At 47.7% G+C, this 27,250-nt stretch overlaps 1 protein-coding gene across 1 annotated transcript in view; it reads left to right on the top strand.

Annotated features, from left to right (window-relative positions):
* LOC139384445 (NT-3 growth factor receptor-like) overlaps nucleotides 1–27,250 on the top strand; it is a 130,012-nt gene that overhangs the window by 39,107 nt on the left and 63,655 nt on the right. The window contains exons 3-5 of the mRNA XM_071129211.1: nucleotides 9,905–9,976; nucleotides 17,626–17,694; nucleotides 25,137–25,291. Coding sequence (XP_070985312.1) covers nucleotides 9,905–9,976; nucleotides 17,626–17,694; nucleotides 25,137–25,291 — 296 coding nt within the window. The remainder of the gene's footprint in view (nucleotides 1–9,904; nucleotides 9,977–17,625; nucleotides 17,695–25,136; nucleotides 25,292–27,250) is intronic.

Below are 27,250 nucleotides of genomic sequence, written 5' to 3'. Positions count from 1 at the left end.
ATAGGCAGCTGTATAAAGAAAGGCTAAGCTATGGGAATATAGGCAGCTGTCTTGAGAAAGGCTAAGCTATGGGAATATAGGCAGCTGTCTAAAGAAAGGCTAAGCTATGGGAATATAGGCAGCTGTATTGAGAAAGGCTAAGCTATGGGAATATAGGCAGCTGTCTTGAGAAAGGCTAAGCTATGGGAATATAGGCAGCTGTCTAAAGAAAGGCTAAGCTATGGGAACATAGGCAGCTGTCTTGAGAAAGGCTAAGCTATGGGAATATAGGCAGCTGTCTAAAGAAAGGCTAAGCTATGGGAATATAGGCAGCTGTCTTGAGAAAGGCTAAGCTATGGGAATATAGGCAGCTGTATTGAGAAAGGCTAAGCTATAGGAATATAGGCAGCTGTATAAAGAAAGGCTAAGCTATGGGAATATAGGCAGCTGTATAAAGAAAGGCTAAGCTATGGGAATATAGGCAGCTGTATAAAGAAAGGCTAAGCTATGGGAATATAGGCAGCTGTATAAAGAAAGGCTAAGCTATGGGAATATAGGCAGCTGTCTAAAGAAAGGCTAAGCTATGGGAATATAGGCAGCTGTATAAAGAAAGGCTAAGCTATGGGAATATAGGCAGCTGTCTTGAGAAAGGCTAAGCTATGGGAATATAGGCAGCTGTCTTGAGAAAGGCTAAGCTATGGGAATATAGGCAGCTGTATAAAGAAAGGCTAAGCTATGGGAATATAGGCAGCTGTCTAAAGAAAGGCTAAGCTATGGGAATATAGGCAGCTGTATAAAGAAAGGCTAAGCTATGGGAATATAGGCAGCTGTCTAAAGAAAGGCTAAGCTATGGGAATATAGGCAGCTGTCTTGAGAAAGGCTAAGCTATGGGAATATAGGCAGCTGTCTAAAGAAAGGCTAAGCTATGGGAATATAGGCAGCTGTATTGAGAAAGGCTAAGCTATGGGAATATAGGCAGCTGTCTTGAGAAAGGCTAAGCTATGGGAATATAGGCAGCTGTCTTGAGAAAGGCTAAGCTATGGGAATATAGGCAGCTGTCTTGAGAAAGGCTAAGCTATGGGAATATAGGCAGCTGTCTAAAGAAAGGCTAAGCTATGGGAATATAGGCAGCTGTCTAAAGAAAGGCTAAGCTATGGGAATATAGGCAGCTGTCTAAAGAAAGGCTAAGCTATGGGAATATAGGCAGCTGTCTTGAGAAAGGCTAAGCTATGGGAATATAGGCAGCTGTCTTGAGAAAGGCTAAGCTATGGGAATATAGGCAGCTGTCTTGAGAAAGGCTAAGCTATGGGAATATAGGCAGCTGTCTTGAGAAAGGCTAAGCTATGGGAATATAGGCAGCTGTCTTGAGAAAGGCTAAGCTATGGGAATATAGGCAGCTGTATAAAGAAAGGCTAAGCTATGGGAATATAGGCAGCTGTCTAAAGAAAGGCTAAGCTATGGGAATATAGGCAGCTGTCTTGAGAAAGGCTAAGCTATGGGAATATAGGCAGCTGTCTAAAGAAAGGCTAAGCTATGGGAATATAGGCAGCTGTCTAAAGAAAGGCTAAGCTATGGGAATATAGGCAGCTGTCTTGAGAAAGGCTAAGCTATGGGAATATAGGCAGCTGTCTAAAGAAAGGCTAAGCTATGGGAATATAGGCAGCTGTCTAAAGAAAGGCTAAGCTATGGGAATATAGGCAGCTGTCTAAAGAAAGGCTAAGCTATGGGAATATAGGCAGCTGTATTGAGAAAGGCTAAGCTATGGGAATATAGGCAGCTGTCTAAAGAAAGGCTAAGCTATGGGAATATAGGCAGCTGTCTAAAGAAAGGCTAAGCTATGGGAATATAGGCAGCTGTATAAAGAAAGGCTAAGCTATGGGAATATAGGCAGCTGTATTGAGAAAGGCTAAGCTATGGGAATATAGGCAGCTGTCTAAAGAAAGGCTAAGCTATGGGAATATAGGCAGCTGTCTAAAGAAAGGCTAAGCTATGGGAATATAGGCAGCTGTATTGAGAAAGGCTAAGCTATGGGAATATAGGCAGCTGTCTTGAGAAAGGCTAAGCTATGGGAATATAGGCAGCTGTCTAAAGAAAGGCTAAGCTATGGGAATATAGGCAGCTGTCTAAAGAAAGGCTAAGCTATGGGAATATAGGCAGCTGTCTTGAGAAAGGCTAAGCTATGGGAATATAGGCAGCTGTCTAAAGAAAGGCTAAGCTATGGGAAAATAGGCAGCTGTCTTGAGAAAGGCTAAGCTATGGGAATATAGGCAGCTGTCTAAAGAAAGGCTAAGCTATGGGAATATAGGCAGCTGTCTAAAGAAAGGCTAAGCTATGGGAATATAGGCAGCTGTCTAAAGAAAGGCTAAGCTATGGGAATATAGGCAGCTGTATTGAGAAAGGCTAAGCTATAGGAATATAGGCAGCTGTATAAAGAAAGGCTAAGCTATGGGAATATAGGCAGCTGTCTTGAGAAAGGCTAAGCTATGGGAATATAGGCAGCTGTCTAAAGAAAGGCTAAGCTATGGGAATATAGGCAGCTGTCTTGAGAAAGGCTAAGCTATGGGAATATAGGCAGCTGTCTAAAGAAAGGCTAAGCTATGGGAATATAGGCAGCTGTCTTGAGAAAGGCTAAGCTATGGGAATATTTTCTGCAAACTTGGAACTAGACCCAGAGAGCTAGCCATGGGAATGTGTCCATTATGATGACTGGTAGAGGGGGTGCTAGCCATTGTAATGTGTCCATTATGGGGACTGGTAGAGGGGGTGCTAGCCATGGGAATGTGTCCATTATGGGGACTGGCAGAGGGGGTTCTAGCCATGGGAATGTGTCCATTATGGGGACTGGTAGAGGGGGTGCTAGCCATGGGAATGTGTTCATTATGGGGACTGGTAGAGGGGGTGCTAGCCATGGGAATGTGTCCATTATGGGGACTGGTAGAGGGGGTGCTAGCCATGGGAATGTGTCCATTATGGGGACTGGTAGAGGGGGTGCTAGCCATGGGAATGTGTCCATTATGGGGACTGGTAGAGGGGGTGCTAGCCATGGGAATGTGTCCATTATGGGGACTGGTAGAGGGGGTGCTAGCCATGGGAATGTGTCCATTATGGGGACTGGTAGAGGGGGTGCTAGCCATGGGAATGTGTCCATTATGGGGACTGGTAGAGGGGGTGCTAGCCATGGGCATGTGTCCATTATGGGGACTGGTAGAGAGGGTGCTAGCCATGGGAATGTGTCCATTATGGGGACTGGTAGAGAGGGTGCTAGCCATTGTAATGTGTCCATTATGGGGACTGGTAGAGGGGGTGCTAGCCATGGGCATGTGTCCATTATGGGGACTGGTAGAGAGGGTGCTAGCCATGGGAATGTGTCCATTATGGGGACTGGTAGAGAGGGTGCTAGCCATTGTAATGTGTCCATTATGGGGACTGGTAGAGGGGGTGCTAGCCATGGGAATGTGTCCATTATGGGGACTGGTAGAGGGGGTGCTAGCAATGGGAATGTGTTCATTATGGGGACTGGTAGAGGGGGTGCTAGCCATGGGAATGTGTCCATTATGGGGACTGGTAGAGGGGGTGCTAGCCATGGGAATGTGTCCATTATGGGGACTGGTAGAGGGGGTGCTAGCCATGGGAATGTGTCCATTATGGGGACTGGTAGAGGGGGTGCTAGCCATGGGAATGTGTCCATTATGGGGACTGGTAGAAGCGGTGCTAGCCATGGGAATGTGTCCATTATGGGGACTGGTAGAGGGGGTAATAGCCATGGGAATGTGTTCATTATTGGGACTGGTAGAGGGGGTGATAGCCATGGGAATGTGTCCATTATGGGGACTGGTAGAGGGGGTGCTAGCCATGGGAATGTGTCCATTATGGGGACTGGTAGAGGGGGTGCTAGCCATGGGAATGTGTCCATTATGGGGACTGGTAGAGGGGGTGCTAGCCATGGGAATGTGTCCATTATTGGGACTGGTAGAGGGGGTGCTAGCCATGGGAATGTGTCCATTATGGGGACTGGTAGAGGGGTTGCTAGCCATGGGAGTGTGTCCATTATGGGGACTGGTAGAGGGGGTGCTAGCCATGGGAATGTGTTCATTATGGGGACTGGTATAAGGGGTGCTAGCCATGGGAATGTGTCCATTATGGGTTCTGGTAGAAGGGGTGCTAGCCATGGGAATGTGTCCATTATGGGGACTGGTAGAGGGGGTGCTAGCCACGGGAATGTGTCCATTATGGGGACTGGTAGAGGGGGTGCTAGCCATGGGAATGTGTCCATTATGGGGACTGGTAGAAGGGGTGCTAGCCATGGGAATGTGTCCATTATGGGGACTGGTAGAGGGGGTGCTAGCCATGGGAATGTGTCCATTATGGGGACTGGTAGAAGGGGTGCTAGCCATGGGAATGTGTCCATTATGGGGACTGGTAGAGGGGGTGCTAGCCATGGGAATGTGTCCATTATGGGGACTGGTAGAGGGGGTGCTAGCCATGGGAATTTGTCCATTATGGGGACTGGTAGAGAGGGAGCTAGCCATGGGAATGTGTCCATTATGGGGACTGGTAGAGGGGGTGCTAGCAATGGGAATGTGTTCATTATGGGGACTGGTAGAGGGGGTGCTAGCCATGGGAATGTGTCCATTATGGGGACTGGTAGAGGGGGTGCTAGCCATGGGAATGTGTCCATTATGGGGACTGGTAGAGGGGCGTGCTAGCCATGGGAATGTGTCCATTATGGGGACTGGTAGAGGGGGTGCTAGCCATGGGAATGTGTTCATTATGGGGACTGGTAGAGGGGGTGCTAGCCATGGGAATGTGTCCATCATGGGGACTGGTAGAGGGGGTGCTAGCCATGGGAATGTGTCCATTATGGGGACTGGTAGAAGGGGTGCTAGCCATGGGAATGTGTCCATTATGGGGACTGGTAGAGGGGGTGCTAGCCATGGGAATGTGTCCATTATGGGGACTGGTAGAGGGGGTGCTAGCCATGGGAATTTGTCCATTATGGGGACTGGTAGAGAGGGAGCTAGCCATGGGAATGTGTCCATTATGGGGACTGGTAGAGGGGGTGCTAGCCATGGGAATGTGTCCATTATGGGGACTGGTAGAGGGGGTGCTAGCCATGGGAATGTGTCCATTATGGGGACTGGTAGAGGGGGTGCTAGCCATGGGAATGTGTCCATTATGGGGACTGGTAGAGGGGGTGCTAGCCATGGGAATGTGTTCATTATGGGGACTGGTAGAGGGGGTGCTAGCCATGGGAATGTGTCCATTATGGGGACTGGTAGAGGGGCGTGCTAGCCATGGGAATGTGTCCATTATGGGGACTGGTAGAGGGGGTGCTAGCCATGGGAATGTGTTCATTATGGGGACTGGTAGAGGGGGTGCTAGCCATGGGAATGTGTCCATCATGAGGACTGGTAGAGGGGGTTCTAGCCATGGGAATGTGTCCATTATGGGGACTGGTAGAGGGGCGTGCTAGCCATGGGAATGTGTCCATTATGGGGACTGGTAGAGGGGGTGCTAGCCAGCATGTGCTGTTTGCACTGTAACTCTGAGAAGAATCCAGTTGTCTGGTACTGCTGGCGCCAGAGGGGGATTGTTACTTCACTGGATCACTCTCACATCACAGTGGTGCTGCCATCTCTTCATAACCTGCACTGGTGCTTATCACTGCTTACCATCATGTTGACTGGCTACTGCAGAGAGAGAAAGAGAGGCAGGCAGCCAGCCAGCCAGCTGGCCAGCCAGCCAGCACAACAAGTGTAGACCTTACTTACTGACAAGCCCTCAACCAACAGTGCAGTTCAAGAAGAGTTAAGAAAATATTTACCAAATAAAGTAAAAAATGATAAAATGATAAAACAACAATGTGGAGGCAATATACAGGGTGTACCGGTACAGAGTCAATGTGGAGGCTATATACAGGTGGTACCAGTACAGAGTCAATGTGGAGGCTATATACAGGGGGTACCAGTACAGAGTCAATGTGGAGACTATATACAGGGTGTACCGGTACAGAGTCAATGTGGAGGCTATATACAGGTGGTACCAGTACAGAGTCAATGTGGAGGCTATATACAGGGGGTACCGGTACAGAGTCAATGTGGAGGCTATATACAGGGTGTTACGGTACAGAGTCAATGTGGAGGCTATATACAGGGGGTACCAGTACAGAGTCAATGTGGAGGCTATATATAGGGGGTACTGGTACAGAGTCAATGTGGAGGCTATATACAGGGGGTACCGGTACAGAGTCAATGTGGAGGCTATATACAGGGGATACCAGTACAGAGCCAATGTGGAGGCTATATACAGGGGGTACCAGTACAGAGTCAATGTGGAGGCTATATACAGGGGGTACCGGTACAGAGTCAATGTGGAGGCTATATACAGGGGGTACCGGTACAGAGTCAATGTGGAGACTATATACAGGGGGTACTGGTACAGAGTCAATGTGGAGGCTATATACAGGGGATACCAGTACAGAGCCAATGTGGAGGCTATATACAGGGGGTACCGGTACAGAGTCAATGTGGAGGCTATATACAGGGGTACCGGTACAGAGTCAATGTGGAGGCTATATACAGGGGGTACCGGTACAGAGTCAATGTGGAGGCTATATACAGGGGGTACCGGTACAGAGTCAATGTGGAGGCTACATACAGGGTGTTACGGTACAGAGTCAATGTGGAGACTATATACAGGGTGTTACGGTACAGAGTCAATGTGGAGGCTATATACAGGGAGTACCGGTACAGAGTCAATGTAGAGGCTATATGCAGGGTGTTACGGTACAGAGTCAATGTGGAGGCTATATACAGGTGGTACCAGTACAGAGTCAATGTGGAGACTATATACAGGGTGTTACGGTACAGAGTCAATGTGGAGGCTATATACAGGGGGTACCGGTACAGAGTCAATGTGGAGGCTATATACAGGGGGTACCGGTACAGAGTCAATGTGGAGGCTATATACAGGGGCTAGCGGTACAGAGTCAATGTGGAAGCTATATACAGGGTGTTACGGTACAGAGTCAATGTGGAGGCAATATGCATTGGGTACCAGTACAGAGTCAATGTGGAGGCTATACACAGGGGGTACTGGTACTGAGTCAGTGTGCGGGGATACAGGTTAGAGGTCATTTGTACATGTAGGTAGAGGGGAAGTGACTATGCATAGATAATAAACAGAGAGTTGCAGCAGTGTCCAAAACTAATGGAGGGGTGTTAATGTAAATTGTCTGGTGGCCATTTGATGAATTGTTCAGCAGTATAATGGCTTGGGGGTAGAAGCTATTTGCTCTTTGCGTAAATCCATGTAGATGACACACAGGCAATGGGACAGTCCCCATTCACACCGCCATTGTCCATGACCAAGCCGATTATAATATGACCAAGCCGATTATAATATGACCAAGCTGATTATAATATGACCAAGCTGATTATAATATGACCAAGTTGATTATAATATGACCAAGCTGATTATAATAGGACCAAGCTGATTATAATATGACCAAGCTGATTATAATATGACCAAGCTGACTATAATATGACCAAGCTGATTATAATATGACCAAGCTGATTAGAGACCAAGCTGATTATAATATGACCAAGCTGATTATAATATGACCAAGCTGATTGTAATATGACCAAGCTGATTATAATACGACCAAGCTGATTATAATACGACCAAGCTGATTATAATACGACCAAGCTGATTATAATATGACCAAGCTGATTAAAGTCCAAGCTGATTATAATAGGACCAAGCTGATTATAATATGACCAAGCTGATTATAATATGACCAAGCTGATTATAATATGACCAAGCTGATTATAATATGACCAAGCTGATTAAAGTCCAAGCTGATTATAATAGGACCAAGCTGATTATAATATGACCAAGCTGATTATAATATGACCAAGCTGATTATAATATGACCAAGCTCATTATAATACGACCAAGCTGATTATAATATGACCAAGCTGATAATAATAGGACCAAGCTGATTATAATATGACCAAGCTGATTATAATAGGACCAAGCTGATTATAATATGACCAAGCTGATTATAATATGACCAAGCTGATTATAATACGACCAAGCTAATTATAATATGACCAAGCTGATTATAATATGATCAAGCTGACTATAATATGACCAAGCTGATTATAATAGGACAAAGCTGATTATAATAGGACCAAGCAGATTATAATATGACCAAGCTGATTATATGACCACGCTGATTATAATATGACCACGCTGATTATAATATGACCAAGCTGATTATAATATGACCAAGCTGATTAAAGTCCAAGCTGACTATAATATGACCAAGCTGATTATAATAGGACCAAGCTGATTATAATAGGACCAAACTGATTATAATATGACCAAGCTGACTATAATATGACCAAGCTGATTATAATATGACCAAGCTGATTATAACATGACCAAAATGATTAGAGACCAAGCTGATTATAATAAGACCAAGCTGATTATTATATGACCAAGCTGATTATAATATGGCCAAGCTGATTATAATATGACCAAGCTGATTATAATATGACCAAGCTGATTAAAGACCAAGCTGATTATAATATGACCAAGCTGATTAAAGACCAAGCTGATTATAATATGACCAAGCTGATTATAATATGACCAAGCTGATTATAATATGACCAAGCTGATTATAATATGACCAAGCTGATTATAATATGACCAAGCTGATTAAAGACCAAGCTGATTATAATATGACCAAGCTGATTATAATATGACCAAGCTGATTATAATATGACCAAGCTGATTATAATATGACCAAGCTGATTATAATAGGACCAAGCTGATTATAATAGGACCAAGCTGATTATAAGCTGATTATAATATGACCAAGCTGATTATAATATGACCAAGCTGATTATAATATGACCAAGCTGATTATAAGCTGATTATAATATGGCCAAGCTGATTATAATATGACCAAGCTGATTATAATATGACCACGCTGATTAAAGACCAAGCTGACTATAATATGACCAAGCTGATTATAATATGACCACGCTGATTAAAGACCAAGCTGATTATAATATGACCAAGCTGATTATAATATGACCACGCTGATTAAAGACCAAGCTGACTATAATATGACCAAGCTGATTATAATATGACCACGCTGATTAAAGACCAAGCTGACTATAATATGACCAAGCTGATTATAATATGACCAAACTGATTATAATATGACCAAGCTGATTATAATATGACCACGCTGATTATAATATGACCACGCTGATTATAATATGACCAAGCTGATTATAATATGACCAAGCTGATTAAAGTCCAAGCTGATTATAATATGACCAAGCTGATTATAATATGACCAAGCTGATTATAATATGACCAAGCTGATTATAATATGACCAAGCTGATTAAAATATGACCAAGCTGATTATAATAGGACCAAGCTGATTATAATATGACCAAGCTGATTATAATATGACCAAGCTGATTATAAGCTGATTATAATATGACCAAACTGATTATAATTAGACCAAGCTGATTATAATAGGACCAAGCTGATTATAATATGACCAAGCTGATTATAATATGACCAAGCTGATTAAAATATGACCAAGCTGATTATAATAGGACCAAGCTGATTATAATATGACCAAGCTGATTATAATATGACCAAGCTGATTATAAGCTGATTATAATATGACCAAGCTGATTATAATTAGACCAAGCTGATTATAATAGGACCAAGCTGATTATAATATGACCAAGCTGATTATAATATGACCAAGCTGATTATAATATGACCAAGCTGATGATAACATGGGAGAACATTAGAAAACTCCTGCCTTCTGATATCGTTCAGTACCAACATTAATCACTTCTTCTACTGTCTGTTTGTTCACGTGTCTTTCAGAATCATTATAAACTGCAGTCTGCACACTATCCAGGCCCGGGCTTTCTCCCAGAACCCTCATCTACGATACATGTGAGTCTATAAATACGACCTGAACTTTGACTTCAGACAGAACGTCCTGCTGGGCCATGGGGACAGGCTATAGTAAAGAGTTTGGGCTGAATGTCTGTCTCTGTGTTGGTAGAGAGGCTTCTATGACACCTACCTGCACAACCACTGGCTGCATGACATCAGTGACTGTCTCTGTGTAACACATGTCTCAGAGTGACCCCTATGTCACCTTGTCTCTCAGAGTGACCCCTATGTAACCTTGTCTCTCAGAGTGACCCCTATGTCACCTTGTCCCTCAGAGTGACCCCTATGTAACCTTGTCTCTCAGAGTGACCCCTATGTCACCTTGTCCCTCAGAGTGACTCCTATGTAACCTTGTCTCTCAGAATGACTCCTATGTAACCTTGTCCCTCAGAGTGACCCCTATGTAACCTTGTCTCTCAGAGTGACCCCTATGTAACCTTGTCTCTCAGAATGACTCCTATGTAACCTTGTCTCTCAGAGTGACCCCTATGTAACCTTGTCCCTCAGAGTGACCCCTATGTAACCTTGTCTGAGAACTTTAGATTTGTGTTAGCACCCTGAGCCTAATTCCCAAGCTTTATCTCAGCAGCTGACACTGTCTTGTGATGTGCATGACACCCAGACTGGAACAGTTGGTGTCAACAGCACAAACAGACTATTAGAAATACCTGACTGGTACATGCCCTTTGTAGAGATATGATAACTATATATGAGACTACTGACTCAACTATATATGAGACTACTGACTCAACTATATATGAGACTACTGACTCAACTATATATGAGACTACTGACTCAACTTCATATGAGACAACTGACTCAACTATATATGAGACAACTGACTCAACTATATATGAGACAACTGACTCAACTATATATGAGACAACTGACTCAACTATATATGAGACAACTGACTCAACTATATATGAGACAACTGACTCAACTTCATATGAGACAACTGACTCAACTTTATATGAGACAACTGACTCAACTATATATGAGACAACTGACTCAACTTTATATGAGACAACTGACTCAACTTTATATGAGACAACTGACAACTATATATGAGACAACTGAATCAACTTTATATGACACAACTGACTCAACTATATATGAGACAACTGACTCAACTGTATATGAGACAACTGACTCAACTATATATGAGACAACTGACTCAACTGTATATGAGACAACTGACTCAACTATATATGAGACAACTGACTCAACTATATATGAGACAACTGACGCAACTATATATGAGACAACTGACTCAACTATATATGAGACAACTGACTCAACTTTATATGAGACAACTGACTCAACTATATATGAGACAACTGACTCAACTTAGGTGGAGTAACAACAATGACAGCTGGTTGTGGTTAGATGTTAGATGGGGTAACAACAATGACAGCTGGTTGTAGTTAGATGGAGTAACAACAATGACAGCTGGTTGTGGTTAGATGGAGTAACAACAATGACAGCTGTTTGTGGTTAGATGGAGTAACAACAATGACAGCTGGTTGTGGTTAGATGGAGTAACAACAATGACAGCTGGTTGTGGTTAGATGGTGTAACAACAATGACAGCTGGTTGTGGTTAGATGGAGTAACAACAATGACAGCTGGTTGTGGTTAGATGTTAGATGGAGTAACAGCAATGACAGCTGGTTGTGGTTAGATGTTAGATGGAGTAACAACAATGACAGCTGGTTGTGGTTAGATGTTAGATGGAGTAACAACAATGACAGCTGGTTGTGGTTAGATGGTGTAACAACAATGGCAGCTGGTTGTGGTTAGATGGAGTAACAACAATGACAGCTGGTTGTGGTTAGATGTTAGATGGAGTAACAACAATGACAGCTGGTTGTGGTTAGATGTTAGATGGAGTAACAACAATGACAGCTGGTTGTGGTTAGATGTTAGATGGAGTAACAACAATGACAGCTGATTGTGGTTAGATGGAGTAACAACAATGACAGCTGGTTGTGGTTAGATGTTAGATGGAGTAACAACAATGGCAGCTGCTTGTGGTTAGATGTTAGATGGAGTAACAACAATGACAGCTGGTTGTGGTTAGATGGAGTAACAACAATGACAGCTGGTTGTGGTTAGATGGAGTAACAACAATGACAGCTGGTTGTGGTTAGATGTTAGATGTAACTAGTGGTGACAGACAAACAATTTATGTGGCATCCCTCCACCCTCCCAGCCTCTCCTTCAGTCTCACCTCAGTCTCCCCCTGCATCCCTCCACCCTCCCAGTCTCTCCTTCAGTCTCCCCTGCCAACCTCATCCCCCCGTCCTCTCCCTCAGTCTCCCCCTGCATCCCTCCACCCTCCCCCGTCCTCTCCCTCAGTCTCCCCCTGCATCCCTCCACCCTCCCCCATCCTCTCCCTCAGTCTCCCCCTGCATCCCTCCACCCTCCCAGCCTCTCCCTCAGTCTCCCCCTGCATCCCTCCACCCTCCCAGCCTCTCCCTCAGTCTCCCCCTGCATCCCTCCACCCTCCCAGCCTCTCCATCAGTCTCTCCTTCAGTCCCCCCTGCATCCCTCCACCCTCCCAGCCTCTCCTTCAGTCTCCCCCTGCATCCCTCCACCCTCCCCATCCTCTCCCCCAGTCTCCCCCAGTCTCCCCCTGCATCCCTCCACCCTCCCATTCTCTCCCTCAGTCTCCCCCTGCATCCCTCCACCCTCCCAGCCTCTCCTTCAGTCTCCCCCTGCATCCCTCCACCCTCCCATCCTGTCCCTCAGACTCCCCCTGCATCCCTCCACCCTCCCAGCCTCTCCTTCAGTCTCCCCCTTTATCCCTCCACCCTCCCAGCCTCTCCTTCAGTCTCCCCCAGTCTCCCCCTGCATCCCTCCACCCTCCCAGCCTCTCCTTCAGTCTCCCCCTGCATCCCTCCACCCTCCCAGCCTCTCCTTCAGTCTCCCCCAGTCTCCCCCTGCATCCCTCCACCCTCCCATCCTCTCCCTCAGTCTCCCCCTGCATCCCTCCACCCTCCCAGCCTCTCCATCAGTCTCCCCCTGCATCCCTCCACCCTCCCCCATCCTCTCCCTCAGTCTCCCCCTGCATCCCTCCACCCTCCCCCATCCTCTCCCTCAGTCTCCCCCTGCATCCCTCCACCCTCCCCCGTCCTCTCCGTCAGTCTCCCCCTGCATCCCTCCACCCTCCCAGGCTCTCCTTCAGTCTCCCCCTGCATCCCTCCACCCTCCCAGGCTCTCCTTCAGTCTCCCCCTGCATCCCTCCACCCTCCCAGGCTCTCCTTCAGTCTCCCCCTGCATCCCTCCACCCTCCCAGCCTCTCCTTCAGTCTCCCCCAGTCTCCCCCTGCATCCCTCCACCCTCCCAGCCTCTCCTTCAGTCTCCCCCAGTCTCCCCCTGCATCCCTCCACCCTCCCATCCTCTCCCTCAGTCTCCCCCTGCATCCCTCCACCCTCCCAGCCTCTCCTTCAGTCTCCCCCAGTCTCCCCCTGCATCCCTCCACCCTCCCTGCCTCTCCTTCAGTCTCCCCCAGTCTCCCCCTGCATCCCTCCACCCTCCCATCCTCTCCCTCAGTCTCCCCCTGCATCCCTCCAACCTCCCAGCCTCTCCTTCAGTCTCCCCCTGCATCCCTCCACCCTCCCCCATCCTCTCCCTCAGTCTCCCCCTGCATTCCTCCACCCTCCCCCATCCTCTCCCTCAGTCTCCCCCTGCATCCCTCCTCCCTCCCCTGTCCTCTCCCTCAGTCTCCCCCTGCATCCCTCCACCCTCCCAGGCTCTCCTTCAGTCTCCCCCTGCATCCCTCCACCCTCCCAGCCTCTCCTTCAGTCTCCCCCAGTCTCCCCCTGCATCCCTCCACCCTCCCAGCCTCTCCTTCAGTCTCCCCCAGTCTCCCCCTGCATCCCTCCACCCTCCCATCCTCTCCCTCAGTCTCCCCCTGCATCCCTCCACCCTCCCAGCCTCTCCCTCAGTCTCCCCCTGCATCCCTCCACCCTCCCCCATTCTCTCCCTCAGTCTCCCCCTGCATCCCTCCACCCTCCCCCGTCCTCTCCCTCAGTCTCCCCCTGCATCCCTCCACCCTCCCAGCCTCTCCTTCAGTCTCCCCCTGCATCCCTCCACCCTCCCAGCCTCTCCTTCAGTCTCCCCCTGCATCCCTCCACCCTCCCCATCCTCTCCCTCAGTCTCCCTTCAGTCTCCCTCTGCATCCCTCCACCCTCCCATCCTCTCCCTCAGTCTCCCCCTGCATCCCTCCAACTTCCCAGCCTCTCCTTCAGTCTCCCCAAGTCTCCCTATACCTCTCATCCCACCTCCCCCCTGTCACTGCTAGGCCTGCTGCTCACTGACTGATAGATGGTTATCTGGGTGAGGACTGACACTCTGTGTTCACACTGCCAGGGCGCTCCAACAGAGTGAGCGAGAGACAGAGCGAGATAGACAGACTGAGCAAAAAAGAGAGAGAAACTATCAGGACTCAAGATCAGACCCAAGTGCAGACTGTGTGAAGTATGTTTATTGTAACCACAGGGGCAGGCAAACGACAGGTCAAGGCAGGCAGGGGTCGATAATCCAGAGCAGAGACCAAGGTACAGGACGGCAGGCAGGGTCAGGGTCAGAGACAGGCAGAGGTCAGGGTCAGAGACAGGCAGAGGTCAGGGTCAGAGACAGGCAGAGGTCAGGGTCAGAGACAGGCAGAGGTCAGGGTCAGAGACAGGCAGGGTCAGGGTCAGAGACAGGCAGAGGTCAGGGTCAGAGACAGGCAGAGGTCAGGGTCAGAGACAGGCAGAGGTCAGGGTCAGAGACAGGCAGAGGTCAGGGTCAGAGACAGGCAGAGGTCAGGGTCAGAGACAGGCAGAGGTCAGGGTCAGAGACAGGCAGAGGTCAGGGTCAGAGACAGACAGAGGTCAGGGTCAGAGACAGGCAGAGGTCAGGGTCAGAGACAGGCAGGGGTCAAAAACCAGGAGGACAATAAAAAGTGAGACTAAGGAAAAACCCGGAGCTGAGACAAACCGCTGGTAGGCTTGAACACACAAGACGAACTGGCCACAGACAGACAGGTATGGAAACACGGAGCTGAGACAAACCGCTGGCTAGGCTTGAACAGACGAACTGGCCACAGACAGACAGAAAACACAGGTATAGAAACACGGGGGATAATGGGGAAGATGGGCGACACCTGGAGGGGGTGGAGACGAGCACCAAGACAGGTGGAACAGATCAGGGCGTGACAGAGAGACGACATTGAATAAATGTCCTGCAGTGTGTTATGTATCCTGTATTCTATTCATGCCATGTGGTATTTTAAAAGTGTCTTGTTGTTTAATGATGTCAATTCTGCGTTTCCTCAATTTGATCTGTGAGCAATAATCAATCGACTCAAACTCACATCTAGGTGCCAAGGGGTTATGGGGAGGAGGCTCAGTTCATTTAGCAAGTCACTTTCTCAAGGGGTTATGGGGAGGAGGCTCAGTTCAGTCAGCAAGTCACTTTCTCAAGGGGTTATGGGGAGGAGGCTCAGTTCATTTAGCACGTCACTTTCTCAAGGGGTTATGGGGAGGAGGCTCAGTTCAGTCAGCAAGTCACTTTCTCAAGGGGTTATGGGAAGGAGGCTCAGTTAATTTAGTAAGTCACTTTCTCAAGGGGTTATGGGGAGGAGGCTCAGTTCAGTCAGCAAGACACTTTCTCAAGGGGTTATGGGGAGGAGGCTCAGTTCATTTAGCAAGTCACTTTCTCAAGGGGTTATGGGGAGGAGGCTCAGTTCATTTAGCAAGTCACTTTCTCAAGGGGTTATGGGGAGGAGGCTCAGTTCATTTAGTAAGTCACTTTCTCAAGGGGTTGCATCATGTGACGGCTGCATCAGGTGGTGGTGGCTGCATCAGGTGGTGGTGGCTGCATCAGGTGGTGGCTGCATCAGGTGGTGGTGGCTGCATCAGGTGGTGGTTGCTGCATCAGGTGGTGGTTGCTGCATCAGGTGGTGGCTGCATCAGGGGGTGGTGGCTGCATCAGGGGGTGGTGGCTGCATCAGGGGGTGGTGGCTGCATCAGGTGGTGGCTGCATCAGGTGGTGGTAGCTGCATCAGGTGACGGCTGCATCAGGTGGTGGTGGCTGCGTCAGGTTGTGGTGGCTGCATCAGGTGGTGGTGGCTGCGTCAGGTTGTGGTGGCTGCGTCAGGTTGTGGTGGCTGCATCAGGTGGTGGCTGCATCAGGTGGTGGCTGCATCAGGTGGTGGCTGCATCAGGTGGTGGCTGCATCAGGTGGTGGTGGCTGCGTCAGGTTGTGGTGGCTGCGTCAGGTTGTGGTGGCTGCATCAGGTGGTGGCTGCATCAGGTGGTGGCTGCATCAGGTGGTAGCTGCATCAGGTGACGGCTGCATCAGGTGGTGGTGGCTGCATCAGGTGGTGGTGGCTGCATCAGGTGGTGGTGGCTGCATCAGGTGGTGGCTGCATCAGGTGTTGGTGGCTGCATCAGGTGGTGGCTGCATCAGGTGGTGGCTGCATCAGGTGGTGGTGGCTGCATCAGGTGGTGGTGACTGCATCAGGTGGTGGTGGCTGCATCAGGTGGTGGCTGCATCAGATGACCTGGCCTCCACAATCACCCGACCTCAACCTAATTGAGATGGTTTCAGATGAGTTGGACCACAGAGTGAAGGAAAAGCAGCCAACAAGTGCTCAGTATATGTTGGAACTCTTTCAAAATTATTCCAGGTGAAGCTGGTTGAGAGAATGCCAAGATAATGCAAAAGCTGTCATCAAGGCAAAGGGTGGCTACTAAAATCTAAAATATTTTTGATTTGTTTAACACATTTTTGGTTACGACCTGATTCCATATGTGTTATTTCATAGTTTTGATGTATTCACTATTATTCTACAATGTAGAAAATAGTAAAAATAAAGAAAAACCTTTGAATGAGAAGGCGTGTCCGACCCTTTGACTGGTACTATAGGTAAATAAAATATTTATTTTTCTTTTTCAATAAATTTGCAAAGATTTTCAATAAATGTTTTCACTATGTCATTATTGTGTTTTGTGTGTAGATGGGTGAGAGAGAAAACTCTTCTGGTGCAACATCCAAAAAAATCACAAAGTTTATCTAACTCTGAATCTATATTTTTGTAAAAACATGCTCTCTCTCTCTCTTTCTCCTTCCTCTCTCTCTCTCTCTCTCTCTCTCCTTCCTCTCTCTCTCTCTCTCTCTCTCTCTCTCTCGCTCTCTCTCTCTCTCCTTCCCCTCTCTCTCTCTGCTCTTCTCTCTCTTCCTATCTCTCTCCCTCTCTTTCTCTGTCTCTCTCTCTCTCTCTCTCTCTCTCTATCTCTCTCTCTCCTTCCTCTCTCTCTCTCTCTCTCTCTCTCCTTCCTCTCTCTCTCTCTCTCTCCTTCCCCTCTCTCTCTCTGCTCTTCTCTCTCTTCCTCTCTCTCTCCCTCTCTTTCTCTGTCTCTCTCTCTCACTCTCACTCTCTCCTCTGTCTCTCCTCTCTCTCTCTCTCTCTCTCTCTCCTTCCTCTCTCTCTCTCTGCTCTTCTCTCTCTTCCTCTGTCTCTCTCTCTCTGCCTCTCTCTCTCCCTCTCTTTCTCTGTCTCTCTCTCTCTCTCTCTCTCTCTCTCTCTCACACTCTCACTCTCTCCTCTGTCTCTCTCTCTCTCTCTCTCTCTCTCTCACTCTCTCTCTCTAGAAACCTATCCAAGAACCCTCTAACCACCTTGTCCTGGCAACTGTTCCAGAACCTGCAACTTTCCGAGCTGTAAGTTACATTCTCATTCAAGCTAAAGTGTGTGTGTGTGTTTCAGAACCTGCACACAGCAAAACAACCGCGTAAAACACAACGCACTATCTGTGTGAGTCTCAAACAGTATCTTGTTCTATATATAGTCCCATAGGGCTCTGGTCTAAAGTAGTGCACTACATAGGGAATAGGGTGTCATTTGGCACATACCGGCGGTGTCATGGCACTGTGATCTGGAAGTCAGTTACCCAGCATAATTAAGACACTGCAGAGAGAGAGAGAGTTAGAGGCAGTCTGACCTCATTCTCCTGTTAGTTATGAATATTGCAGTAAAAGTCAGGCCCAGTCTGATGCTCCTTCAGCACCACTAGTAGAATATTCCAGACTGGTCCAGTCTGGTCCAGTCTGATGCTCCTTCAGCACCACCAGTAGAATATTACAGTCTGGTCCAGTCTGGTCCAGTCTGATGCTCCTTCAGCACCACTAGTAGAATATTACAGTCTGGTCCAGTCTGGTCCAGTCTGATGCTCTTTCTGCACCACTAGTAGAATATTACAGTCCGGTCCAGTCTGGTCCAGTCTGATGCTCTTTCAGCACCACCAGTAGAATATTACAGTCTGGTCCAGTCTGGTCCAGTCTGATGCTCCTTCAGCACCACTAGTAGAATATTACAGTCCGGTCCAGTCTGGTCCAGTCTGATGCTCTTTCAGCACCACTAGTATAATATTACAGTCTGGTCCAGTCTGGTCCAGTCTGATGCTCCTTCAGCACCACTAGTAGAATATTACAGTCCGGTCCAGTCTGGTCCAGTCTGATGCTCTTTCAGCACCACCAGTAGAATATTACAGTCTGGTCCAGTCTGGTCCAGTCTGATGCTCCCTCAGCACCGCCAGTAGAATATTACAGTCTGGTCCAGTCTGATGCTCCTTCAGCACCACTAGTAGAATATTACAGTCTGGTCCAGTCTGGTCCAGTCTGATGCTCCTTCAGCACCACTAGTAGAATATTACAGTCTGGTCCAGTCTGGTCCAGTCTGATGCTCCTTCAGCACCACTAGTAGAATATTACAGTCTGGTCCAGTCTGGTCCAGTCTGATACTCCTTCAGCACCACCAGTAGAATATTACAGTCTGGTCCAGTCTGGTCCAGTCTGATACTCCTTCAGCACCACCAGTAGAATATTACAGTCTGGTCCAGTCTGGTCCAGTCTGATACTCCTTCAGCACCACCAGTAGAATATTACAGTCTGGTCCAGTCTGGTCCAGTCTGATGCTCTTTCTGCACCACTAGTAGAATATTACAGTCCGGTCCAGTCTGGTCCAGTCTGATGCTCTTTCAGCACCGCCAGTAGAATATTACAGTCTGGTCCAGTCTGATGCTCCTTCAGCACCACCAGTAGAATATTACAGTCTGGTCCAGTCTGGTCCAGTCTGATGCTCTTTCAGCACCACTAGTAGAATATTACAGTCCGGTCCAGTCTGGTCCAGTCTGATGCTCCTTCAGCACCACCAGTAGAATATTACAGTCTGGTCCAGTCTGGTCCAGTCTGATGCTCCTTCAGCACCACCAGTAGAATATTACAGTCTGGTCCAGTCTGATGCTCTTTCAGCACCACCAGTAGAATATTACAGTCCGGTCCAGTCTGGTCCAGTCTGATGCTCCTTCAGCACCACTAGTAGAATATTACAGTCTGGTCCAGTCTGATGCTCTTTCAGCACCACCAGTAGAATATTACAGTCCGGTCCAGTCTGGTCCAGTCTGATGCTCCTTCAGCACCACCAGTAGAATATTACAGTCTGGTCCAGTCTGATGCTCTTTCAGCACCACCAGTAGAATATTACAGTCCGGTCCAGTCTGGTCCAGTCTGATGCTCCTTCAGCACCACTAGTAGAATATTACAGTCTGGTCCAGTCTGGTCCAGTCTGATGCTCCTTCAGCACCACTAGTAGAATATTACAGTCCGGTCCAGTCTGGTCCAGTCTGGTCCAGTCTGATGCTCCTTCAGCACCGCCAGTAGAATATTACAGCCTGGTCCAGTCTGATGCTCCTTCAGCACCACCAGTAGAATATTACAGTCCGGTCCAGTCTGGTCCAGTCTGATGCTCCTTCAGCACCACCAGGAGAATATTACAGTCTGGTCCAGTCTGATGCTCCTTCAGCACCACCAGTAGAATATTACAGTCTGGTCCAGTCTGATGCTCCTTCTGCACCACCAGTAGAATATTACAGTCTGGTTCAGTCTGGTCCAGTCTGATGCACTTTCAGCACCGCCAGTAGAATATTACAGTCTGGTAAATTCTGGTCCAGTCTGATGCTCCTTCAGCACCACCAGTAGAATATTACAGTCTGGTCCAGTCTGATGCTCCTTCAGCACCACCAGTAGAATATTACAGTCTGGTCCAGTCTGGTTCAGTCTGATGCTCCTTCAGCACCGCCAGTAGAATATTTGTCCGGTCCTGTCTGGTCCAGTCTGATGCTCTTTCAGCACCACCAGTTGAATATTACAGTCTGGTCCAGTCTGATGCTCTTTCAGCACCACCAGTAGAATATTACAGTCTGGTCCAGTCTGGTCCAGTCTGATGCTCTTTCAGCACCACTAGTAGAAAATTACAGTCCGGTCCAGTCTGGTCCAGTATGATACTCCTTCAGCACCACTAGAAGAATATTACAGTCTGGTCCAGTCTGGTCCGGTCTGATGCTCTTTCAGCACCACCAGTAGAATATTACAGTCCTCCCCCTCCTCATCTCAGGGAAGGTCTGCCTCCCTGTTTCCTCTCCTCTCCTCCTCATCTCATGGAAGGTCTGCCTCCCTGTTTCCTCTGCTCTCCTCCTCATCTCAGGGAAGGTCTGCATCCCTGTTTCCTCTCCTCTCCTCCTCAACTCAGGGAAGGTCTGCCTCCCTGTTTCCTCTCCTCTCCCTCCTCATCTCAGGGAAGGTCTGCATCCCTGTTTCCTCTTCTCCTCATCTCAGGGAAGGTCTGCCTCCCTGTTTCCTCTCCTCCCCCTCCTCATCTCAGGGAAGGTCTGCCTCCCTGTTTCCTCTTCTCCTCATCTCAGGGAAGGTCTGCCTCCCTGTTTCCTCTCCTCTCCTCCTCATTTCAGGGAAGGTCTTCCCCCTGTTTCCTCTCCTCCTCATCTCAGGGAAGGTCTGCCTCCCTGTTTCCTCTCCTCCTCATCTCAGGGAAGGTCTGCCTCCCTGTTTCCTCTCCTCCTCCTCCTCATCTCAGGGAAGGTCTGCCTCCCTGTTTCCTCTCCTCTCCTCCTCATCTCAGGGAAGGTCTGCCTCCCTGTTTCCTCTCCTCCCCCTCCTCATCTCAGGGAAGGTCTGCCTCCCTGTTTCCTCTTCTCCTCATCTCAGGGAAGGTCTGCCTCCCTGTTTCCTCTCCTCTCCTCCTCATTTCAGGGAAGGTCTTCCCCCTGTTTCCTCTCCTCCTCATCTCAGGGAAGGTCTGCCTCCCTGTTTCCTCTCCTCCTCATCTCAGGGAAGGTCTGCCTCCCTGTTTCCTCTCCTCCTCCTCCTCATCTCAGGGAAGGTCTGCCTCCCTGTTTCCTCTCCTCTCCTCCTCATCTCAGGGAAGGTCTGCCTCCCTGTCTCCTCTCCTCTCCTCCTCATCTCAGGGAAGGTCTGCCTCCCTGTTTCCTCTTTTCCTCATCTCAGGGAAGGTCTGCCTCCCTGTTTCCTCTTCTCCTCATCTCAGGGAAGGTCTGCCTCCCTGTTTCCTCTTCTCCCCATCTCAGGGAAGGTCTGCCTCCCTGTTTCATCTCCTCTCCTCCTCATCTCAGGGAAGGTCTGCCTCCCTGTTTCCTCTCCTCCCCCTCCTCATCTCAGGGAAGGTCTTCCTCCCCGTTTCCTCTTCTCCTCATCTCAGGGAAGGTCTGCCTCCCTGTTTCCTCTCCTCTCCTCCTCATCTCAGGGAAGGTCTGCCTCCCTGTTTCCTCTCCTCCCCCTCCTCATCTCAGGGAAGGTCTTCCTCCCTGTTTCCTCTCCTCCTCATCTCAGGGAAGGTCTGCCTCCCTGTTTCCTCTCCTCCTCATCTCAGGGAAGGTCTGCCTCCCTGTTTCCTCTCCTCCCCTCCTCTTCTCAGAGAAGGTCTGCCTCCCTGTTTCCTCTCCTCCTCATCTCAGGGAAGGTCTGCCTCCCTGTTTCCTCTCCTCTCCTGCCCCGCCTCATCCCATTCCTCATCAAAGAGGTTCCCAATCAACATGTTGAACTGCCTGAGAGGCAGCAGTACATCCTGTTGGAGGGAACTCTTTAGATTGTTCCATAGATGGGGTACAGACAAACTAAAAGCTGCTGTACCTAACTCTGAGGAGACCCAAGGGAGTTAGCCATCCCTGAGACCAGGTATTTTGGAATTCCATGTGGGACACATTCTGCCATGTTTAATACAGTTACATGTTTACTCAGCAGATAATTATCAAACCCAGTCAAATTGGAAAAAAACATTACAGATTATCTTTGTTTTACAATTTTTCTCAGCAATTCAGTACCCTGATCTTTTGTCATTCTAGTGAAAGAGGCCATACGTGATGCTGAACAATGATGTGATGCTGAACAATGTAGTCTGACTCCATATTATGCTTCACTGCTTGGGAAACAGAGGAAACAGAGGAAACAGATGGTGTTTTTGTCTCTCTGGGCCCTGCAGTGGAGCTACAGTAGCCAGCTTGGCCTTCCAGAACTGCTGCACAGCCAGCCTAACCCTTCTCTTGGGAAGCAGCCCTAATGTATTACAGTGGTGGGTTATACATGATAAATGGTCAATCTGTTGTAGTTTCTCTGAGGGGGATATGATGGGAGATCATTTGAGGAAGGCTGGGTCACTTCAGCCAACATGTTCATTCTTCAGCAGCTACTGTAAATCCATCTGCTAGAATCTGTCTGTCTGTCTGTCTGTCTCTGTCTGTCTGTCTGTCTGTCTGCATCTGTGTGTATGTGTTTGTGAAAGCATCTTCCTCTTTAATCCTGGCTTCCTCTATTGAAGCTCATAGCTTCCTCTTTAATCCTGGCCTCCTCTATTGAAGCTCATAGCTTCCTCTTTAATCCTGGCTTCCTCTATTGAAGCTCAGAGCTTCCTCTTTAATTCTGGCTTCCTCTATTGAAGCTCATAGCTTCCTCTTTAATCCTGGCCTCTTATATTGAAGCTCATAGCTTCCTCTTTAATCCTGGCCTCCTCTATTGAAGCTCATAGCTTACTCTTTAATTCTGGCCTCCTCTATTGAAGCTCAGAGATTCCTCTTTAATCCTGGCTTCCTCTATTGAAGCTCATAGCTTCCTCTTTAATTCTGGCCTCCTCTATTGAAGCTCATAGCTTCCTCTTTAATCCTGGCTTCCTCTATTGAAGCTCATAGCTTCCTCTTTAATCCTGGCTTCCTCTATTGAAGCTCATAGCTTCCTCTTTAATCCTGGCCTCCTCTATTGAAGCTCATAGCTTCCTCTTTAATCCTGGCCTCCTCTATTGAAGCTCATAGCTTCCTCTTTAATCCTGGCCTCCTCTATTGAAGCTCATAGCTTCCTCTTTAATCCTGGCTTCCTCTATTGAAATTTAGAGCTTCACATATTCAAACATTGGTGCTTCTCTGTGAGTGGATTTTCTCCTGACTGGAATAGTCTGATCAAACCTGCAGTCCTTTTGATAGGCCTTGGTTTAGATTACAGAGAATTAGACAGTACAGACTGCAGTCCTTTTGATAGGCCTTGGTTTAGATTACAGAGAATTAGACAGTAAAGACTGCAGTCCTTTGGTTTAGATGGGGCGGCAGGGTAGCCTAGTGGTTAGAGCGTTGGACTAGTAACCGGAAGGTTACAAGTTCAAATCCCTGAGCTGACAAGGTACAAATCTGTCGTTCTGCCCCTGAACAGGCTGTTAACCCACTGTTCCTAGGCCATCATTGAAAATAAGAATTTGTTCTTAAACTAGCTGTTTTCCCTCACTACAGTATAATCATCCCTCATATCTTAAACTAGCTGTTTTCCCTCACTACAGTATAATCATCCCTCATATCTTAAACTAGCTGTTTTCCCTCACTACAGTATAATCATCCCTCATATCTTAAACTAACTGTTTTCCTTCACTACAGTATAATCATCCCTCATATCTTAAACTAGCTGTTTTCCCTCACTATAGTATAATCATCCCTCATATCTTAAACTAGCTGTTTTTCTGTTACAGTATAATTTGTTTACAGGAGGCTGGACGGTGTGGTGTTTGACTGTAGTTGTGATGTGTTTTCGTTTACAGGAGGCTGGACGGTGTGGTGTTTGACTGTGGCTGTGATGTGTTTTTGTTTACAGGAGGCTGGACGGTGTGGTGTTTGACTGTGGTTGTGATGTGTTTTTGTTTACAGGAGGCTGGACGGTGTGGTGTTTGACTGGGGTTGTGATGTGTTTTTGTTTACAGGAGGCTGGACGGTGTGGTGTTTGACTGTGGTTGTGATGTGTTTTTGTTTACAGGAGGCTGGACGGTGTGGTGTTTGACTGTGGTTGTGATGTGTTTTTGTTTACAGGAGGCTGGACGGTGTGGCGTTTGACTGGGGTTGTGATATGTTTTTGTTTACAGGAGGCTGGACGGTGTGGTGTTTGACTGTGGCTGTGATGTGTTTTTGTTTACAGGAGGCTGGACGGTGTGGTGTTTGACTGTGGCTGTGATGTGTTTTTGTTTACAGGAGGCTGGACGGTGTGGTGTTTGACTGGGGTTGTGATGTGTTTTTGTTTACAGGAGGCTGGACGGTGTGGTGTTTGACTGTGGTTGTGATGTGTTTTTGTTTACAGGAGGTTGGGCGGTGTGGTGTTTGACTGTGGTTGTGATGTGTTTTTGTTTACAGGAGGCTGGACTGTGTGGTGTTTGACTGTGGTTGTGATGTGTTTTTGTTTACAGGAGGCTGGACGGTGTGGTGTTTGACTGGGGTTGTGATGTGTTTTTGTTTACAGGAGGCTGGACGGTGTGGTGTTTGACTGTGGCTGTGATGTGTTTTTGTTTACAGGAGGCTGGACGGTGTGGTGTTTGACTGTGGTTGTGATGTGTTTTTGTTTACAGGAGGCTGGACGGTGTGGTGTTTGACTGTGGTTGTGATGTGTTTTTGTTTACAGGAGGTTGGGCGGTGTGGTGTTTGACTGTGGTTGTGATGTGTTTTTGTTTACAGGAGGCTGGACGGTGTGGTGTTTGACTGTGGTTGTGATGTGTTTTTGTTTACAGGAGGCTGGACGGTGTGGTGTTTGACTGTGGTTGTGATGTGTTTTTGTTTACAGGAGGCTGGACGGTGTGGCGTTTGACTGGGGTTGTGATATGTTTTTGTTTACAGGAGGTTGGGCGGTGTGGTGTTTGACTGTGGTTGCGACGTGTTTTTGTTTACAGGAGGCTGGACGGTGTGGTGTTTGACTGTGGTTGTGATGTGTTTTTGTTTACAGGAGGCTGGACGGTGTGGTGTTTGACTGTGGTTGTGACGTGTTTTTGTTTACAGGAGGCTGGACGGTGTGGTGTTTGACTGTGGTTGCGACGTGCGTTGGATCCAGCTTTGGCAGCAGAGAGGAGAGGCGGGGCTTCACACCCAGATGCTGTTCTGCAGAAACGGGGCCTTTAAGATACGATTGCAAAACATGTACATTACCTTATGTGGTAAGGAAACACACACACACACACACGTGTGCACACACACACACATGCCTGCTCACACACGCACGCAGACACACACACATAAATAAAGTGCATTCGGAAAGTATTCAGACCCCTTGACTTTTTGCAAAAAAAAAAGCAAAAAAAAATGAAATATCACATTTACAAAAGTATTTGTTGAAGCACCTCTTTGGCAGCAATTACAGCCTCGAGTCTTCTTGGGTATGACGCTACAAGCTTGGCATACCTGTATTTGAGTTTCTCCCATTCTTCTCTGCAGATCCTCTCAAGCTCTGTCAGGTTGGATAGGGAGCGTCGCTGCACAGCTGTTTTCAGGTCTCTCCAGAGATATTCCATCGGGTTCAAGTCCAGGCTCTGGCTGGGCCACTAAAGGACATTCAGAGACTTATCCCGAAACTACTCCTGCATTGTCTTGGCTGTGTGCTTAGGGTCATTGTCCTGTTGAAAGGTGAACCTTCACCTCAGTCTGAGGTCCTGAACGCTCTGGATTCAGAGACGTCCCGAAACCACACAGTGATCTGCTGTTCTCTCTCTCTCTCAATTTGTTTTCAAATTCTTTGTGGGTCTTTGTAATCTGACGGAAATAATTGTCTCCAATATGGTCATACATTTAACAGCTTTATTTCCACCTCATTTTGTGGGCAGTGTGCTCAAAGCCTGTCTGCCTACAGTGGCATTTCTCAAAAGCAAGGCTATGCTCACTGAGTCTGTACATAGTCAAAGCTTTCCTTAAGTTTGTGTCAGTCACAGTGGTCAGGTACTCTGCCACTGTGTGCTCTCTGTTTAGGGCCAAATAGCATTCTAGTTTGCTCTGTTTTTTGTTAATTCTTTCCAATGTGTCAAGTAATTATCTTTTTGTTTTCTCATGATTTTGGTTGGGTCTACTTATGTTGTTGTCCTGGGTCTCTGTGGGGTGTGTTTGTGTTTGTGAACAGAGCACCAGGACCAGCATCCTTAGGGAAATCTTCTCCAGGTTCATTTCTCTGTAGGTAATGGCTTTGTTATGGAAGGTTTGGGAATCACTTCCATTAAATTTGAGTATTTAATGGCTCTTTTATGTTTTTTGATAATTAGTGGGTATCGACCTAATTCTGCTCTGCATGCATTATTTTGTGTTTCTTCCATTATGTGATGTCTTGGTTGGTGGGCGGACCCCAGACCTCACAACCATAAAGACAATGGCTTCTAGAACTGAGTCAAGTATTTTTAGCCAGATCCTAATTGGGATGTCTAATTTTATGTTCCTTTTGATGGCGTAGAATGTCCTTCTTGCCTTGTCTCTCAGATCGTTCACAGCTTTGTGGAATTTACCTGTGGCGCTGATGTTTAGGCCAATGTCTGTATAGTTTTTTCGTGTGCTCTAGGGCAACGATGTCTAGATGGACTTTGTATTTGTGGTCCTGGCAACTGGATCTTTTTTGGAACACCATTATTTTTGACTTACTGAGATTTACTCTCAGGGCCCAGGTCTGACAGAATCTGTGCATAAGATCTAGGTGCTGCTGTAGGCTCTCCTTGGTTGGTGACAGAAGCACCAGATCATCAGCAAACAGTAGACATTTGACTTCAGATTCTAGCAGGGTGAGGCCGGGTGTTGCAGACTGTTCTAGTGCCCTCGCCAGTTCGTTGATGTGTATGTTGAAGAGGGTGAGGCCGGGTGCTGCAGACTGTTCTAGTGCCCTCGCCAGTTCGTTGATATGTATGTTGAAGAGGGTGAGGCCGGGTGCTGCAGACTGTTCTAGTGCCCTCGCCAGTTCGTTGATATGTATGTTGAAGAGGGTGAGGCCGGGTGCTGCAGACTGTTCTAGTGCCCTCGCCAGTTCGTTGATATGTATGTTGAAGAGTGTGAGGCTTAAGCTGTATCCCCGTCTCACCCCACGGCCCTGTGGGAAGAAATGTGTGTTTTTTACCAATTCTAACCGCACACTTGCTGTTTGTGTA

The sequence above is a fragment of the Oncorhynchus clarkii genome, chromosome 26 (genome assembly GCF_045791955.1).
Source record: "Oncorhynchus clarkii lewisi isolate Uvic-CL-2024 chromosome 26, UVic_Ocla_1.0, whole genome shotgun sequence".
Taxonomy (NCBI): Eukaryota; Metazoa; Chordata; class Actinopteri; order Salmoniformes; family Salmonidae; genus Oncorhynchus; species Oncorhynchus clarkii.
This window is presented reverse-complemented; position numbering and strand designations above follow the sequence as displayed.